The sequence below is a fragment of the Peromyscus californicus genome, unplaced genomic scaffold (genome assembly GCF_007827085.1).
Source record: "Peromyscus californicus insignis strain IS unplaced genomic scaffold, ASM782708v3 Scaffold_16__1_contigs__length_79575227, whole genome shotgun sequence".
NCBI lineage: Eukaryota > Metazoa > Chordata > Mammalia > Rodentia > Cricetidae > Peromyscus > Peromyscus californicus.
The window spans coordinates 39943333-39963992 of record NW_026294458.1 but is presented as its reverse complement, the minus strand read 5'-3'; the positions used below and the strand labels follow the sequence as shown (position 1 = coordinate 39963992).

The 20660-nt window shown below is 40.4% G+C and overlaps 1 protein-coding gene across 2 annotated transcripts in view; it reads left to right on the top strand.

The window, feature by feature from the left end:
• The window catches only part of LOC128112119 (transmembrane protein 45A-like), a 98111-nt gene that overhangs the window by 64907 nt on the left and 12544 nt on the right, over positions 1-20660 (top strand). For both annotated transcript variants that reach the window (XM_052740913.1, XM_052740912.1), the window contains exon 3: positions 20282-20474. In XM_052740913.1, coding sequence (XP_052596873.1) covers positions 20282-20474 — 193 coding nt within the window. The remainder of the gene's footprint in view (positions 1-20281; positions 20475-20660) is intronic.

The following is a 20660-nucleotide window of genomic DNA, read 5'->3' as shown; positions in this document are numbered from 1 at the left end:
AAAGAATGTGGTGACTGGGGAATTTAATTTTTATTTTATTTATTTCGTGTGTGTGTGTGTGTGTGTGTGTGTGTGTGCACATGCACACCTTAATGTGCATGGTGCATGTGTGTAGCAGTCAGAGGACCTTCTCTTTCTACCATGTTAGTTCCTAGGATGGCTGTCAGGTGACGAGGCTTGGCTGCAAACGCCTGTACTCACTGAGCCATCTTGCTAGCTGGGTTACCGAGAAGTTAAGCTTGCATTTTGCTTCTGCTGGGGACTGTGGGTCTGGCTGCTGGGAATTCCGCGGTGAAAATAGGTGAGCTTAGCAGTCTTGCGGAGGAAGGTGGAAAAACAACAGAAGTTAAAGAAAAAAACATAAAATTCCGTATTATAATATATACTGTGAAAATAAGTTTCTATGGCTATTAAATAGAACAACATAATTTAAAACATCTCAGAAAGGAAAGCCTCTTGAGGCAGTCACACCAGTGCAGAGCCTTGAGAGAGCCTCTTCCCATGTGGAGTATCCAGGAAAGTGGAGACAGGCTGCCCGATACTGCCTACCAATTCACCCAGCACCAAACCCTTGGTCAACAGTGAGAAAACCTGCGGGACTGACAGACCCATGAAGGGTTCCTGACTCCTTGGCGTGTGTGTTCTGGTGAAGAAACAGGCAGGTGAGGCAAACACCTCGGAGAGCAGGGAGGGCCACTGACCTGCCGTGGCAGTGCACGTACCCTTTTCTTTTATCCCTCTTCAGAGCCATCAAAGGCCACAGCCTTGACCGCACAGGTTCCTAGGGCGGGGCTGTTCTTCCTTTAAGCTTGGTATTGAGTGTCACTCATGTTTGTCACTTTACTTTCTGTTCCCATCATGCTGTTCTGACTCAGACTGAGACACTAGCATTTGTAATAGCCTCCTGATTGCATCTTTGCCTGCAGGCTCTTTCTCCCTGCCGTGTGTTCTGGGCACCGCTGACAGGTTAATCTTGATGAAATGCCGTTTGGACCACATAGCTTCTCTGCTCTGAAGCTTTTCTTAACACCTTCCTGGCTGAGATCACCCATGGGGGGTGATTTACCGCTTTCGTTTTCTTCTTTTTGCCTTTTCTTTCACTAGTTTGTAGAGAAACACACCCTGCAGCCCAGATGTTCAGCACAGATGCAGAAGACTTTCAGTCCCAGCCTCTAGCCACTCTGGCTTATTTCTGCCTTTATCCTGCATTGCCCGGGCATGGTAGTCACCCTTGTTCCAGAAAGCTGACTGCTCTGTCTCTGTGGAATGTGTGAGAACGTATGAAAAAGAGTTTAGGCTCTGGAGTCGTCAGACCAGATTCAAGTCTCCACTCTGCTATTAAATGAGCCATGGGAACTTTCCTCAGAATTTACTGTTTCATCATCTCTGAATAGCAGGAGGCAAATAGAAATTTGTATCCTTTCAAGATGGACGGATAAGACATTGTACATAAAACATTTTGTAAGTACCTAGTCCACAGTTCTTAGTCCTTAACCTCTGTTTAAATAAGCATCAAACACCCTGTATATTGATTAATAGATGTGCATCCGGGGACCTGTGGCTTTCTTCTGCATCCCTAATCTCAGTTAGCCATTTTCTTAATTATTATTGGGCTGTGGCCCAATTTTTGAACAATGGGGCTATTGCCTGGAAATACTGGGTACAGACACTGAATAGTGGAGCTGGATGGAACTTCTAGATACCATTCTGTGTAGGATCTCTGAGTTCCCTTAGGGTGTGTGCTGTAGACACAGGGAGTGATCTGAAAATCTTGTAGCTCTTTGTGGGTCATCTATTTTTATTGTTCAGGTAGTTTTCTGATCCATCATTAAGTCATGGAACTGATTGCATATCACTTGCCCTTTGTCATTCTTAATTAAATGTCTATTGTTCATTAATTTATTCACTTGTCAGTGAAGTATAGTAAAAAGGGATTGAAGCTGAGGACATAGATTCATCTAGTTACATCTCAGCTCTTCTCATATTCCTATAGGTTCTCCATAGAGTTCAATCTTCACGGAGGCGGAAATGTTAAAATTGCATACAGGTTTCTTGTCTACACCCAAAAGTGTTGAAATGGGCATCGCCCCATGGAAATCTTCTTGTGGGTTGCCAGATAAAATATGGAATGAATCATGAAATTTGAATGTCAAATAATGTATAATGTATATGGACCACAATTACCCTAATTATTAATTGGTTACATGAAGCACAAAATGTCACCAGGTTTCCTATACTCTTATAGCTCTGTTGTTCCTCAGCTCACTCCAGCTTCAGGTAGTGACATAAATTCCTGTGCAGGTGTCACATTTATTCTGACACATATCAGAATTTTCCCAGGAGCCTGCCCTGAGACGATTCCTCCCAGGGTCCTGGGGAAGACACTATGGCTGGCATGGGGGTTTCTGAGGAAAAGGAATCTAAGTACACCAGGCTCTTTTGTCTGTTCACTTTATTTCTCTAAGACAAAATTCTATCTACACAGCTTCAGTTCCATTCTGACACTCAGTTCCTCTCTGTCCCTTCTTTTTCTGTCCTCTCATAGCTCTAGTAATAACTAAGCTCTTATGCTCTCGACCTCATCCTCATCCTCCATTCCTCTGTCCTCCGTCTTTCCTTCCTTTTCTCCTGATCTGACCCAATCCCTACTCATCCAAAAACTCTGCCCTGTACTCCCTTCTCCAACCACACAACTCAGCTCAGACCAGGAATCCTGCCCCAGCCTTCACTTGTACCTGGTTGTGCAAAAAACCCTTTTGTCCTGAGTCAACAGCTCTGGAATGTCACTAAGCCTGAAGGAAAGGTATGGTCTGAGCTTCATTTGCACAAGAAACAAAGCTATGTATCTACTATCTGCCTGTCTCCTAAGTCTAGGAGACAGGCATTGTCTCTGTAGGGGTGTTACCTAGTTCAGATCAGCAGTAGGTCTGAGAAGCTTATACTGTTTGCCATTATGACCTAGGAATTAAGGGCACACAAGAAACTGATAGTAGGAAACAGCTGATATATTAAAAGCCAAATAACATCAAATATTCCCTGATATTTGATTTTCTTCTTGAAGAATTCCTTGACTCTTCTGGGTTTAGCTTTATCATATACAGCTGAATGTTTATTTATCATATTCAGCAGCCCAAAGCAGGCCCATTTCTGAGAGCTTTGCAGATCTCTGTATTAGGTATTCTTGGAGACCCTTGCTTTTCCTCATAGACATGTAGCCAGGTTGGAAATGCCCAGAGGACAGTTTGTATAACGGCAGACTAGAGATGGTTACTGATTCCTTTTGGTTCCCTTTGTTCATTTGCATGACCTTGAAGTTTTTTGTCATGAATTTATGTATTTGATCTTTTATACAGTAGGAAAAGAATCACAGGTGGGGATTTGGTGGGGCTGAAATAATGACTTTAAGTATTGTATCAGGGAATGGAAAAGATGGTTGGTCAATCCATATGGCCTTTGTTTTCCTGTACTTGGGTCAGCCATTTTTCATGGAGCTGTTTATCTTTTCATAGCTGAAATTGAGGCGTGCACCCACACATCTGTCCCTTTTTTATTTTTGTTTTCTACACAGTTTTGTGTGTCTGTGTGTGTGTGTGTGTGTGTGTGTGTGTGTGTGTGTGTGTGTGTAATCTTGATTTCAAAGGAAAGATGGCATTGGAGTAATTTTTCCATGTGCTCAATTTATAAACAAGATATCCTAGGATTATGTAGTCTAACTGAAAAATTAAAGATTTTATTCAAATCATGCAGTACAGTTTACATGCAGACTGGGAGCATTGATGATTAAGGAACTCTCGTTGGAGAGAAGAGCTGGACCATGAGAGAGATTGTTTCAGTGTGGTGTGTGTAAATGCTAAGGGCAGTGGAAGTGGAGGTAATATAGTCCTAGTAAGACCGAAAGTTCAAGGTCAAGAGAAGAGTTACTTCCAAGATCAGCATTAGCAGCCTTAACTGCTCCCTTGTAAGCTTTGGGGTTAAAGCTTTTTATCTCATGATGACCTTGGTTTCTGATAATTTGCTTTGTCGTCAGGCCTTATGCAGAAAAAAAGACCTCTTTATTTTTCCATCATCTTATTTTTCTTTCAAAGGAAAATTTTAAGCAAATTTAAAAATACAGCAAATAATATAGTTGGTCCACTAACTAACTCAACACTAATGTTACCTATCCTCTCACCCACTTCTTTCTCCCCACGATAATTTTTGTTTAAGTCTGTGTTTGGTGAAACACATCCAAGCCCTTTGCAATATCCACAAACGTCTACAAATAATTCTGAAGTTATGATGGCTGCACTTGAAATTTTTTGACTTTTGGATTGTATGAAGCGACATACTTACATTCTATAGGTTGCATTACTTCGAATTTCCCCAGTATCAATATACATTGTGATACTATCTGATGTGATAGAATGCAAAATCTATGTGATCTCAAAGTTTTCTCTGTAGTGTACTGTGCTACTGAGTTGTTATGCTAGTAGGTTAGGTGTTTGTTATTGGTTGTTTTTGCTCTTTTGGGGGGCCTGCCACCAAGCTCCCAAATAAATCACACATGGAGGCTTATTATTACTTATAAATGCCTGGCCTTAGCTTGGCTTGTTTCTATCCAGCATCTCTTAACTTAAATTATCCCATCTGTCTTTTGCCTCTGGGCTTTTACCTTTTCTTACTTCTGTAAGTTTACTTTGTTTCTTACTCTGTGGCTGGCTGTGTAGCTGGGTGGCTGGCTCCTGATGTCCTCCTCCTTTTCTGGCTACTTCCTCCTTTCCCCAGATTTCTCCTTCTATATATTCTCTCTGCCTACCAGGCCTGTCTATCCTTTCTCCTACCTTGCTGTTGGGCATTCAGTTCTTTATTAGACCATCAGGTGTTTTAGACAGGCAAAGTAACACAGCTTCACAGAGTTAAACAAATGTAACATAAACAAAAGTAACACACCTTAAAATAATATTCTACAACAGGTGTTACTATGGTTTGAATGAATTTTGAGCCCTAAGTGTTGAAGTATTAAAAACCTAGTACCCAGTGTTGAGAAGTTATGGGCCTAGTGCAAAGATGTTTGATCATTGTGGGTACTGCTCTCTGCAGAGTTCGATGGAACATTATGGAATTCCAGCATTTTCTGAGATATGGGTTATTATAAAAGGATTGTCTCCCTCTTAATCTTTTCCTCCTACACACACTTCACTTTACCTGTGAGCCATATGTAACAAGCCCCTCATGGACCTCACTAGAGTCTGAATAAATGGGACTGACTGATACTACCTTTACCTTAAAAACATGTGAGCTTGTGTGAACTCTTTCTGAGGAGACATAAACAGACATCTATTTACCTCACATAGGGCACCAAAAGGATTATAGAAACAAGTTTACCTGTGTAGCCTGTGATCCAAGGAGTTTAATTGGAGTTACTTACAGGAGGATTGGCAACTTATGAGTGGCAATACCAACAGAGAAAACATCTTTCTTTCTCCCCACAATAAGTTTGGGATTGTGACCATAGAACTTTTGGGAGTGGCCCACCAACGTGTGTTTTAACTTGAGGTCCACACCCTGGGAGGGATCCATACCTAACACTTCCTGGATGGCCAGGAACTGGAGACTGGATAGCGCCATCAGGCCTGGCCCCCCCCCCCCAAAAAAAAAATCAAGGAAATGATTCCTACCAACTGTTAACTATCTATGTATCCCTGGGGAGAGAAGGGACCTGTGATAGCCTACCCCTTCCATGGATGGGCCAAATCTTGTTCAGGTATCTGTTGGGTAACCATAAGTGAGAAGGCCATGCCATACTCAAAAGCCAGCAGTCCATTAAGGGCTGAGTAACTGCTTCTCTTGATTTCATCATAACAATAGAAAACAGATTATTTTTAAAATTTTAAACAGAATATGTATGGTTATCTCCATAAAATAAAAAAAATTGAATGATTTTTGTTTTATTCAATAGTATTCTCAGTCTCTCTAATTCCTATAAACTCATAGTTATCTAGACAGATTGGGTCTGAGGTTAAGTTCCTTCCTGGAAGAATACTTTGTCCACATTTTGTTTGATTGTATCTCTCTTATAGCTTGACAACTGTTGATTAACATTGTCACAAATTAAGGTTTTGTTAAGTTCTACATTCTACCATTTTGTCTCATATTTATTAGTTGAAATATTCCTATAAAAGGAATTTTCTCTCATTAGCAGTCTGGACACATTCCTTCCTAATTGTTTTTATCTCAGTGTTTCCCAAATTGAAGTCGATAATTTCCAGGGAGTCTGCTGATATGGTCTTATATTATGGGTGGCAGATATATAGAGGGTTTTCATTATGATAAAAACCTCTGTATTAGTACTTAAACAACGATTAAGGAATATTATAGGCATATCTAGTTCATTTAGATGATATCTAGTTCATTTCAATGATATCTAGTTCATTTCGATGGGATTCTTACGTTCTTGGAGTTCAACCAGTAATCTGTGCTACAATTGGCATTTGTATTTAGCACCATGATAGGTGCAAACTGTGCTGCTTTAATTAACAAGGTTAATTAGAGAAAATAGCATAATGTACCAGGTAACAATTCAGTGGATTTTGGTTTAAATAAAAGCCCTCCTATTGAGGCTAGACAAGGCAACCCAGTAGGAGGAAAAGAGTCCCAAGAGCAGGCAAAAGAGTCAGAGACACATCTGCTCCCACTGTTAGAAGTCCCACAAAACCATAACATACATGCAGAAGACCTGGTGCAGACCCATGCAGGCCCAGTGCCTGCAGCTTCAGTCTCTGTGAGCTCGTGTGAGCCCTGCCTGCTTAGTTGATTCTGAGGGCCATTTTCTCCTGAGGGCCATAAGTACCCACTATAATTATTACAATGAGTTTCTGAAGCGTGGGAAAGGGTAAAATGATGGGAGAGATTATGAGGATCTAAAGACAGACACATCTCTGCCTTGCTGGTGATAAGTTAGTTGACCTGAGCAGGTTGCTGAGTCTATCTGAATTTCTCATGTCAAACGTAAAAATGGGGAGAAAATTGTAACCTCACGGAATTGAGTGGTAGGTGCTCAAAAATACCAATTTCCTTCCTTCGTCTATTTTGGACACACACTTAGGTTGTCACTTAGTTTTGTCACAACACACGTGTGAGATGTGTGGTGAAAGCTATGATATGCAGGCCTGTGTCATTATCTTTAAGGTAGGGACAATAATTATAAGGATGAAATTAATTAGTACATGTAAAACCTGTTGGTAATAAGAGCCTCGTGTGTTGGTGAGTTTTCTGTCAAGTTATCACAAGCTACAGTCGTGTGGGAAGAGGGAACCTCAAATGAGAAATGGCCTCCATCAGATTGGCCTGTAAGAAAGTCTGTGTGGCATTTTCTTAATTAATGATTGATGTAGGAGGGCCCAGATCACCTGGAATGGTACCACCCCTGGGCAAGTCGTCCTAAGTTATAAATACAGTGAGCCGAGCGCAAGCTTTGAGAAGCAAGTCAGGAAGCAATATTCCTCCATGGGCCCTGCTTTGATTCCTATCCTGAGTTCCTGCCCTAACTTCCCTCAATGATGGACTATAATCAGGATGGATGAGCTAAATAAATGCTTTTCTCCTCACCTTGCTTTGGGCTGTGGTGTTTATCACATCAATAGAAAACAAACCAAGACGTTTGCTATCTAGTCATCTTGTTTCCCTCATTTAATGAGGCAGCTGGCAAAACCAACTAAACTTAGAAAAGAGGTATAATATAGGTAATGTAGATGCATACCTATAATCTAAGCTATTGGAAGGTGGAAGCAGGAGGATCAAGAGTTCAAGGCCAATATTGGCTAGACAGCAAGTTTGAGGAAAGCCTGAGCTATATGAAACTGTCCGAAGAAAAAGACACAAGAGTATTAGTACTGGGGGACTTGGACTGGGAGAAGAAAGAAAAGAAGGAAGGAAGGAAGGAAGGAAGGAAGGAAGGAAGGAAGGAAGGAAGGAAGGAAGGAAGGAAAGAAGAGTGAGTAAGTTAGTCATTCCTAGGTTTCACTCCTAGAAATTGATTTACTAGGCTGTGGGTGAAGATTAGCTATCATAGATACTTTTATGGCTTTCTGGATATTTTGTGCATGTCTCAAAATATAGTTTTCCCAGGCTGAGAATTAGTGCTCTAAGAATTAAACTTTGATCAGTATTAAATTACACAGCACACCAGAACTTTCCACTGGCAGTTTCAGCCTTTTCAGTTTCTTACCATGCCTCTGATTCTGGACTCTAGAATTAGAACTTTGCTCACAATGCTACCCTCTCCCCTTTTCACACTGGGGAAAACACGCTGCACCCTATCTCAATGAGGCTCAGCAGAGTAGGTTACCCTCAGTGTCTCTCAGGTCCTCCAGTTGTACCCTAGTCACAGAAACCATCTCAATCTCTGTCTGGGAACGAATGAGGCAACCTCCTGGAGAGCTTTGGGTTTGAAGCAGAAACAACCTCTGATGTTAGGCAGTCCCTCCTATGGTGCAAGAATGTGTATTATGCCTGCTTATCCTTAGCTTTATAACTGAGGAAGAGATGACCCTAGTATATAAATATTATTCTAGACAGCACCTTAACAGATTCCTTGGAGGGATTTGGTGGTGTTCATGTTTGTACCTGTCTAGACTAATTGAAGCAGAATCTCTGAGGATTGTGGTCTTGGTGTGTGTGTGTGTGTGTGTGTGTGTGTGTGTGTGTGTGTGTGTGTGTGTGTGTATTAATGCTAACCATTAACTTTTTTGGCTGAGAATTTCATACATGAGTACTATACTTACATCATTTCTCTTCCTTCCTCTTCTCCAACTCTTCCTATGTCTGCACCACTGCCTCTAAAATTCAATACCACTTCTTTGTTATTATTGTTACGTATTTATTAATGCATATGTATATATAAATTCAACCTTCTGAATGACATTTAGTGTCACTCATTCGTGTATGTGTTTCAGTCTGACCACTTGTGCAGGGGTCTCTGTGACCTTCACAGGCAGCAGAGTGATGACCAAGGGGGGGGGGGGTAAAAAGGTGATTCAGCACCACATGACTTGGTACCCAGTGTTGGTTCAAACTTTGGGAGTCTGATCCCAAGTGGCTTATTTTAGACATATTTAAACACAGCACAATCTGGTGAAAACTATCTTGTGATGATGAACTCAATCCTGCATGTACAACAAAGCATGCCTAATCTTTGTATTTGTAAGCTAAACACAGATCAGATGTGACTACATTCGAAGTCTTTGTAAAGTACGTGTAACACTATTCATAAAGGTAGGTTCTAGAGATTGACTGAGAAAAACAAGCTTACCAGAAGGGTCTAGAGGAGTGTCTGGTGCCAGAAAATCTCTCCAGCTACCCATGTTACACAAGGGTCACCAGGCTAGAAGGCACATCAGCTCCAGCCTTCTGGGTGGAAAGCAGGTTTTGCATTCCTTCCCTTGAAGGAACAATCATGTGTGCTTAACATTCCAGGTTCCCCTGGTACATGTCTGTGAGCATAGAGACCTCTGTGCCCCCTACACACTTGGGATTGGATAGCCCATTAGGTGGCTCCTCCCTGGAGAAGACTGATTCTTCCTCTCTTGGCAGCCATTTATTTCCTGTAGCTCTTCATCTGGGATAGGATGGACCTTGTGAGATTTCCTTCATCTACACTGGCATGTCAACTGGTGTTGTCACTGTGCTGGTGTTCTTTAGGTGACCACATTGTTAAGATTTTCTGGGTATAACTACTGTGCCACACACAGAAAACAACATCTAATAGCAGACCTCCTGATCCTCTTTCTCTTGGGACATTTCAGCTCTTACAATTTTCCACAGTGTTCCATGAGCCTTAGGTGTAGGAATTGTGCTGTACATGCATCAGTTGGGGGGGGGGCTCCCAAGGACAGTTCTCTGCATTTCAATCAGTTATTGCTTTCTGTTGTTATCTCCATCTGCTGCCAAAAGAACTATCCATCTCTTTAGAGTCTTTTATTCCCCTCATTGGTTCTTTTTAATTTCCATGTTTCTGTGATTACTCCAGTTGATATACTCATGTATCAAGATTCATAGCTAGGATCCACAAATAAAAGAGAACACATGGCATCTTCAATGAGGGGTGATGCTACACTCATCTGTTGACATAAGGATCATTATTTCGAATGCAGGTGGGAATTAAACTAGTTTAATAAGGTGGAAGCAGTAGGTTCTCCTTTGGAGTCTATGACCTCATCAGTCCCTGGTACTTGCTTAGGGTTACAGTACTACACACAAATTTATTCCTATTTAGTGGGTATTATATCCAATTAGATGGCTTTTGGCTATTCTAAGATATACATGCTACTTCTATACTTTCGGGATATTTTGCCGTGCTTGTCATTGTTTTGGTCTGTAGATTTTACAGGTGGGTAGGACTATGGAGTGCGTTTTTTCCCTTGGCAGCTTGCATGGCACCTTGGGATAATGTGTGAATTAGTCTTTGGGGAGGAGGCTTTCAGATCAGTTACAGTTCTAGTCCTCTACGTCCCGTGTCTGAAGTGTGTGGTGTCTTCAGCAATGGAGTCTTACTTTCAAGTTCTTGGAGGCAACCAAGGGCACTGACAGCAGCCTACGTTGTTCTGGGAGAATCTCTTGGACTCTCCTGACCAACAACTCAAAGAGGAGTTTCCCAAGCCTGGTACTGAAGGTAATTTTAGATAGTCTATGTCTTCTAGAGCACACTATCACCTCAAGCAGCATAACTTCACTTAATTATTTATGCATGTGTACACACGTATAGGAAGTATATTTCTTTAAGTCAACAGAAAGTAATATATTCCCCTCTGAATTTTTCAGTCATCCTTAGTGTTCCTTGTCCCCCGTCTCCTTCCTCAGTACTATTTTTCCTCCTCCATCCCCAGAAAATTCTGCCCCTTTTTTTCCATTTCCCTCTTCACAGCAACTATGTTCCACTATCCATCTCTTTAGAGTCCCTTATTCCCCTCATTGGTTCTTTTTAATTTCTACGTTTCTGTGATTACTCCAGTTGGTATACTCATGTATCAAGATTCATAGCTAGGATCCACAAATAAAAGAGAACACATGGCATTTGCAATTCTGGGTCTGGGTTACCTCAATCAGTATAATATCTTCTAGGTCCACTTACCTGCAAACATAATTATATCATTGTCTATAGCTTAATACTATTTCATTGTATAGATATAGCACATTTTCATTATCCAGGCATCAGCTGAATGATGTTTGTTTCCACTCCCCAGCTATTGTGAATAGAGTACCAACAAACATAGTTAAGCAAATATCTGTGGAGCAGGATGTTGAGTCCTTTGGGCACAGGCCAAGGGGTGGTATAGCTGGGTCATATGGTAGCTTTATTTTTAGCCATTTGAGAATTCAATACATGGAGTTCCAGAGTGGCTGTGGCAGTTTGTAATTCCACCAACAGTGAATGTAGGTTCTTCTTTCCCACATCTCCTCCAGCATCTGTTATCAGTTGTTTTCTTGACCTTATCCATGCTGACTGGGGTAAGATGATACAGAGTTTTCATTTACACTTTCTCAGTTGCAGGGGATGCTAAACACCTTTAAAGACTTTTGTTGGACACTTTTTCTTTTGAGAACTCTATGTTCAGATAGGTTGGGTCATTTGTTTTAATTTTTTTTTGGTTTCTTATTATACTCTGGATATTAATCCCCTGTCAGATATATAGCTGGCAAAGATTCTCTCCTATTCCATGGGCTTCCTTTTCATTTGGTCGACTGTTTCCTTTGCTGTACAAAGTTTTTTAGTTTTATGAACTTTCACCTGCCAATTGCTGACCTTAATTCTTTGACAAATGGAGTCATATTCAGAAAGCTCTTTCCTGTACCCACATCTTGTAGGGCATTGCCTGTGTTTTCTTCTAGGAGTTTTAGCATTGCAGGTTTCATAGTGAGGTCTTTGATCCATTTGGAGTTAATTACTGTGAATGATGATAGATTCAGGACTAATTTCATTATATTACAGTTTTCCCAGCACCATTTGATGTTATCTTTTTCCAGTGTTTGTTTTGGCATCTTTGTTAAATATCTGATTGCTATAGATATATGTACTCCTATCTGGGTCTTCTAGTTTGTTCTGTTGTCTGTTGCTTTTGCCAGTATCATGTTATTCCTACGATAACTGTAATATAACTTGAAACCTGGTAAACTAATCTCTAGAGTATTGTTATTTCTGTTCAGAATTGGTTTGACTCTCTGAGATATTTTGTGGTTCTATACGAACTTTAAGACTTTTTTTGTGTTTCTGTGAAGAATGTCATGGTGATTTTGATTTGGGTTGTGGTTGAATCTGTAAGTTGCTTTTTGAACATTGGCCATTTTCACAATATTAGTTCTACCAACCCCCGAGCATTGGGGAGTCTTTCTATCTTCTGGTGTATTCCTTAATTTCTTTCTTCAGAGATTTAAAGTTTTTCTTGTAGAGGTCCTTCACCTTCTTGGTTAGGCTTATTCCCAGATATGTTATTGTCTTTGATGCTACTGAGAATGGGAGTGTTTTCATGATCTCTTTCTTAGTGTGTTTGTTATTAGATATTTGTTGTTTGAGGTTGCTTTCATTCTGTTGGCTGTTTTCAGCACATGGTTACCACAATTCTCTCTCTCTCTCTCTCTCTCTCTCTCTCTCTCTCTCTCTCTCTCTCTCTCTCTCTCTCTTCTCTCTCTCCCTCCTCCCTCTCTCTCTTTCTTCTGGGTCATGGCATGGGAGAGTACATAGTTTGAAATTACAGTTATATGGCAGGAAATCCACGGATTACTGAATAATGAATCTATTTATGGAGAAATAATATGGAGTAAACAACTCACTAACTCAGAATAAGGCTAATCTGTCACAGATTCCTGGAAGGCTGAGGACTGGTCCTGCGTTGCTTCATGCCACCAGATTCAGTCACCACTATGCAAGAGCACACAAGAGACAAGGGCCCTGAGTTCGTGCTCTTCAGGTCTTAAGCTAGTCAAGAGGCCATGCCCTAGGGGCTGTTACCCTAAGGTCATAAATGGAACAAATATCCACTACAGAGTTATGCTTTTTCTGTTTTTTTTTTTTTTTCAAGACAGAGTTTCTCTGTGTAATAGCCCTGACTCTCACTCTATAGACCAGGCTGGCCTCAAACTCAGAGAGATCTTCCTGTCTCTGCCTCCTGAGTGCTGGGATTAAAGGTTGCACACCCACCACCCTAGAGCTATGTTTTTAGTATAGGTTCTAAAAAGCCGATTACATGGAAAGTACAAAGCATAGGAAAATTTATTGCATTGTTTTCTTCAGAGTAGGTTGAACGTAAGCAGGCTGGGAACACAGTAGGGTCAAAGATGGAGTGAATAGCTTTAAATGATCTCAAAGCATTTTATTAAGTTAATTGTCAGGTCTGGTAGAAGCTCAGTCTACTTGGAGTTAAAAGGTATTTTCAGAAAAAAGATATCACTACACTAGGGTTCACCTAGTTAATTCTCACTGGAAAATATTTCTATAGGATGGTGGATTTGACGGGGAGACATAGTGCTTTGGTCTTTCATACTGTTTGTGTTTTTGTGATGAGACTCGGACATGTGGACTTCTTTCACTGGTTGTATATCTGATTTGAGATTCTAGGATGCCTCTCTTGAGTGGAAGTTCGCTTATCTTGTTGACCAAGCTTAGTTAATTTCAGATAAGTATGAGGAGTTGGTAGGTCAATTCTTCAGATTCTAAGACTTTGGATTGGAGAAATGGGGGTGATTCCAATTCAGTGGTAAGCCAGAAGGCATACAAATGGGACAAGTGTACAAACTTTATCTAGTGGTGTGAGGATGACTTGGGTGGGCCAGCATGTTTGGCACTCAGCAGGGTAGGCCAGTGCACAGGCTGTGCAACTTAGGCTAGGCCTTTGGGTTGGGGATATTCTGGGTAGGTTTGGTTCCAGGGATTCACCAGGTTGGGCAGGCACACACACAAAAGTGTATCCTGGGCTAGGTCTGGACGTTGCATATGTGTCAGGTATGTTAGTGTCTGGGACTCACTGGACTGGGATGGTGCACAGGATATGTGACTGAGTTCAAGCCTGGAGGGTTGGAAAGTTGAGGGTGGGACTTATACTGTGCTGGTTCACAGGTCATGTGATCTGAGGTAGGTCTGGGGATTGGGGAGGGTGAAAGCATGTGAGGGTTCAGGAAGCTCAGGACAGTGTATGCAGTTTGGCTAGGCCTGGAGTTTAGATGTTGCATGGTCAGGGTATGGTCTAGTAGGCAATGATATTGGTTGTTTTTAATGAGCTCTTCAAGGGATCCTAAAGGAGCAGCTGGCCTTTAAGACCAGACAACACAGTTCTTCTGCCTGCTACAGTAATGTAGAATCCAAGAGTCTAAACCAGAGTATTTCTTCCATTTTTGTTATTTTTCACCCTGTATTGACAACTGTAAAATATTTTATTTTTATGAATGTCTCAAGGAAGTTTCAGTTTGTATTTCATTGCTGTTTAAGGATATTGAACATTTAAAAAATATTTTTCAGACATTTGTATTTCTTCTTTTGAGAACTCTCTGTTTAGTTCTATGTTACAGTTTTAAATTGGGATATTTGTTTCTTCGTTTTTAAATTTTTTGAATTCTTTATGTATTCTAGATACTAAGTCTCTATCAGATGTAAAACTGGTAAAGATTATTTTCCATTCTGTGTGCTGTCTCTTCACTTGAGTGATGGTGTCCTTTGCTGTACAGAAACTTTTTAATTTTATAAGGTCTAACTTATTGTCTTAACGGCTATGTTATTGGGGTCCTGTTCAGAATGTCATTTTTTTTTTTCGAGACAGGGTTTCTCTGTGTAGCTTTGCACCTTTCCTGGAACTCACTTGGTAGCCCAGGCTGGCCTCGAACTCACAGAGATCTGCCTGGCTCTGCCTCCCAAGTGCTGGGATTAAAGGCGTGCGCCACCACCGCCCGGCCAGAATGTCATTTCTTGTACCAATGAGTTCAAGCCTATTCCCTGCTTTCTCTTCTATTGGAGTCAAGGCATCAGGTCTTATGTGGAGGTCCTTTATCCATTTGGAGTTGAGTTTTGTGAAGGGTGATAGATATGGATCTATTTTCATTTTCCTACAAGCAGATATCTAGTATGGCCAGCACCATTTATTAAAAATGTTTTCTCAAATGTATATTGTTATCTTCTTTGTCAAAAATCAAGCAGCAATAGGAGTGTAGGTTTATATGTAGGTCCTTGATTATATCCAATTGATTAATAAACCTCTTTTTGTGATGCCAGCAAGTACCATGCCGTTTTTATTACTTTAATTTTATGCTATGACTTGAAATTGGGCATGGTAATACCTCCAGTTGTGTGTGTGTGTGTTTTTTTTTTTGTTATTCAGAATTGTTTTGGCTATCTTAGAGCTCTTATATTTCCATTTCTTTCTTTTTTTTTTTCAAGACAGGGTTTCTCTGTGTAGTTTTGGTGCCTGTCCTGGATCTCTCTCTGTAGACCAGGCTGGCCTCGAACTCACAGAGATCCGCCTGGTTCTGCCTCCTGAGTGCTGGGATTAAAGGCATACACCACCACCGCCTGTGTATTTCCATTTTTATCTTTTTGATTTCTGTGAAGAATTTTCATGGTGATTGCACTGAATATGTAGGTTACTTTGGTAGGAAAACCATTATAAAGGAATCATATTATATTTCAGGTGTTTTAATGGTATGCAAATTACACCAAAGTATAGCATTATTTTGAAACTTGAATTTTCCTTCCACCTTAATAATTAAAAAAAAAAATCTCTGCATGAGGGTAGGGAAGCACATGAGCCCTACCCTACCTGTAGAGTTATTGACAGTTAATGCTGCTAGGTAAAAGAGTCAGTTTTCTTTAGTTGATCTGCCTTGGTGAGTTGACCATGCTCTAGTGGATGGCCCATGCATTTATGGGCTTCGTCAACTGGACTCAATGAGCTATTTTAAAAAAGGAACATGAAGTTACCAAGGGGATATAGAAGTGTCTGGGAAGATTTGGAGGAGGGTTGGGGAGTGAATATGATCAAAATGCATTATATGCATATATGAAAATCTCAACTAATAAATTAAAAATTATATTAAAATTATAAAACACTTAAAATTAAGAATCACTGTATACTGCCAGATGTAATTATTTATTGAAATAAATTAAGAAATTATAGTCATACTATCACTTGTCCATGAGTGTTAATAGCAGTTATAGTCACAACTGCCAGACTTAGAAGGGGCCGGTCATTTGTCTAAACAATACTTTAACCATAATCACAGTGTATCTATGTTACAGCATATTATTTATTAATCTATCTATGGGTGAGTTAGTTGTGGTTTTATTTTCCACACTTGATGTAACAATGCCATTTTTTCACATATACACAAGAGAAGCGGACCTGTATAATTTCTAGGGCATGTGCTACAAACAGAATTGCTGTACTATGGGGTGAGTGGACTCTCAACTATTCTATTAACTGTCAAATTAATGGGCAAAGAAATGATGCCAATTTTCACTTATATTATCAGGGGATAACTTCTCTTTTTATTTATTAAGAACTAGTGCTCAGAGAAGCCAAAAGATGGGGCCCAAACCATTCCATAGAGTTAGGACAAGAACCTATGCTTACTGCCGTGAGATATACTGAATCTGACTCTTAGATGATTTGGATGTTTTAAGGGTAGACTGAAGCATCTGGGGTCTTTTTTGGATGCTATGGTCCATGGCATATTACAGCAGATGGCAATTAATAATTCAGATGTCAACCCATCAGATGAGTAAGTCTCTGATGGAGAAACCTCATCAATCAAGGCTTATGAGGCCATAGAATCTGAAAACTGGTTGTTTCTGTCTGTAATTTTTCATGTACTATTACAACTCAGACTGGATTGGTAGTGTATTTTTTCCATGGTATATTGGGCATATTTATCTGTGGATAGTCAGGCAGATGATTTCTTCTTAAACTGTATAATTTTGATGACTAGAAATAGTATGATGATATTTTTCATAGCTCAGGCTGACATAGGAAAGTAACAGTATTTTCAGTTATAAAGATAGCTTTTACATAATTAGCCGACTTAAGACCTCAGCAAATTCAAAGTAGACCAGTTACCCCTGAAAATGAATCATACAAGGACAGATTCCCAGGTGTTTGGTTGTGGAACCAAGGTCAGGCATGAAGCAACTTTAGTGCCAGCTCTTCACTTGCAAAAGTCTGGCTGATAACATTAAAGACACAACTCCCTGCACAGATTCTCTCAGCAACTGACTCTCTGCATAAACTTTTTTCTTTTTCTTTTTAATTTTTTTTAAAATTTTTTCATTTTTCTTTTTTAAGAAATTTTCTACTCACTCTACATACCACCCACAGATCCCAACTCCTCCCTCCTCCCACCCACCAGCCCTCCCTCCCAAGCCACCCCACATCCCCACATCCCCCAAATCAAGGTCTCCCATGGGGAGTCAGCAAAGCCCGGCAAACTGAGCGTAGGCAGGTCCAAGCCTCTCCCCACTGCACCAAGGCTGTGCAAGGCATCACACCACAGGCACCGGATTCCCAAAAGCCTGCCCATAGACCAGTGATGGTTCCTGATCCCCCTGTCTGGGTGCCCCCAAACAGTTTGAGCCAAACGACTGTCTTCCATATCCAGAGGGCCTAGTCCAGTCCCATGGGGGCTCCACAGCCACTAGTCTACAGTTCATGGGCTTCCACCAGTGTGGCCGGTCATCTCTGCATGTCTTCCCATCATGATCTTGACATCCCTCGCCTGCAGAATCTCTCATCTCTAACCGATTGGAGATGAGCTGGAGCTCAGCCTGGTGCCTGGCCGTGGATCTCTGCATCCGCCTCCATCAGTCACTGGACAAAGGCTCTATGATGACGGTTAGGGTATTCACTAGATGGGTCACCAGAGTAGACCAGTCCAGGCACCCTCTAGACCACTGCCAGCACTCCCAGGTGGGGTCATCCTTGTGGATTCCAAACTTCTAATCTCAGTTTTATGATACAAGACTCAAGGTTCAGCCAACTAACTTTATGTTTAGGTCCTAGGATACTTTCAAGGTCATTGTCCCCTGAGAAGGTGCGGAGCACTCAAGTGCTATGTGCCTTCCATCTGCTCACCAGGGAGCTTGACTGACAGCTATTCCCAGCCACGCTGGCTACCCAGTCAGCATAACATGCCAAATCTGAGAGAAATTGTATGATTTCATGTGTGTTATCAGAATGATTCTGTTTCTTTTTTTTTTTTTTTGGTTACAAACTGTATGGCCGTGGATGATTCTGTTTCTTATTGTTTACTCAAGAAATGTGACCCTCAAAAAGAGCTTTCTGCTGGGAATGTATATAACTGTGTAAAGACAAAGAAAAAAAGAAGAGAGAATTTTCAAGATGAAGTAAAAAAGAAAGAACAAGACGCCATGGTCCATGGCATATTACAATAGAAAGCTGTTTTTGAGGGTCATTTGCAGGGGCAACTAGTTTACTTTGAATTTGCTCTGAGGTCTTAAGTCAATTAATTGTATAAAAATATTGCTTTTCTATGTCAGACTGAGCTATAACAAATATCCTTGTATTATTTCTATTTGTCAAAATTATAGAGCTTAAAAAGAAATATTCTTCCTGACCATCCACAGATAAATGTACCCAGTATATTGTTTGTTGTTTTTTTTTTTTTTTTTTTTTTTTTTTCGAGACAGTGTTTCTCTGTGTAGCTTTGCACCTTTCCTGGAACTCACTTGGTAGCCCAGGCTGGCCTCGAACTCACAGAGATCCGCCTGCCTCTGCCTCCCGAGTGCTGGGATTAAAGGCATGCGCCACCACCACCCGGCTGTACCCAGTATATTAATGGAGAAAATACACTAACAATCCAGGTTGAGTTAGAATAGCACATGAAAAAATTACAGACAGAAACAACCAGTTTTCAGATTCTATGGCCTCAAAAGCCTTGCTTGATGAGGTTCCTTCATCAAAGAGTTATTCATCTGATGGGTCGATGTCTGAATTATTAATTGCGATCTGTTATTATATGCCATGGACCATAGCAATTGGAGATATGATACTTCACAGTATTTGTGTCAGCTTTACAGTTTCTTCCAGAGCTTCCTTTAAATCACAGAGGAATAACCCACAAGGTCTGCCCTGAACCAGGGAATCCTAGTTTTCTGTTCAGAGGATATCTTGAAATCCTCTTTCATAATTGTGCTTAGCTCTAGCCTAGTATTAGGCCCATAGAATGATTCTAGATTATGTCATCATTGTTCCATTGATGGCACAATATATTTGAACAAAGGGCTGCACACAAAATAAAAAGAAAATCACACTGTGCAAGACCATCTTTCCTATAGCATTGACCAACGAAGGGTTATTTCTTTGGATATCTGAAGTAGTATGTTGACAATCTCCTGTGTTGCAGTCAGGGCATGCCAAAGTTGCCAATGCAGAAGAGAGAGCTGAGGGAATCATGTAGACTTCAGTGACTCAACCTAAAAGTGATATGTGCCAATTCCTTACTCAGTCAGCTAGCTAGAACTAAAACAATGGTTTCCATCCACCTGCATGAGAGGGTGAGAAGGTGTGTGGAAAAACACACAAATGTTAAATGAATGCTAACAATCTCTCACACACTTGGTCCTTGATACTTTGAAATCATGTATGTGGAAAAAATTCATAGGCAATTTCACATCATTTCAAACTCTCAACAATCAGGTAAGGGTTTCATATTACTTTCTTCTATATTTAAAGAACAAGTGGTTAATGAAGTGCATACTGTCTTCTTTTTTTTTTTTTTTTTTTGGTTTTTCGAGACAGGGTTTCTCTGTGTAGCTTTGCGCCTTTCCTGGATCTCGCGCTGTAGACCAGGCAGGCCTCGAACTCACAGAGATCCGCCTGCCTCTGCCTCCCGAGTGCTGGGATTAAATGCGTGCGCCACCACCGCCCGGCTGCATACTGTCTTCTTAAGAAACCATTTTGAGGCTTGTGTTAAAAAGCAACAAAATATTGCTTAATAGTTGTGAGATCTGGGGAAGTCATTTAACTCCTATAAACATATATCTCAATTGAAAATGGAATATTAATCCTTTATTCATGGGTATGCTGTGAAGGTTAGGCTAGAGATGTCATTTAAAACATCTCACACAATGCACACTATCAAGTATCAAAGTGAGTTTTAATTTTATCAGCATATCTGATACTATAATATGATCTACTATGCGCTAATAACCACCAGAAGCTAGCTAGTCTGCTTGTTTTGGGGATGAGAAATGATTTGGTGATGTTCCAGAAATGAAATATCTATCATCTGAATATTCTTTTCTTTGTAGGTCCCTGGGGATTTCCAAGGTCATTTCCTTGCTGGAACACTTTTCCTTATCATAGCTCTTTGGTGGAGTACAAAGAGCATTCTGAAGCATGTTTGTAAACAGCAAAAGAGGTCTTCCTCCCTTATTACCAAAGAATTCTTCTTTCGAGCAGAACTTTTGGAGGGAATTGTGATTATTGGCATGGCATCAGTAGGTGAGTTGACTTACCGTGTTGTATTTTCTCAATTTGTTATTTTTATATGCATAGACAAGTTTTTTCTTTTTCTTTTTTTTTTTTACAAAATATAGAGCTGAATATTTTATTCAAATATTTATTAAATATTTTAATTAAAATTTCCATATGATATAATTTGTTAGCAATATGGTATTGGGGTTTATA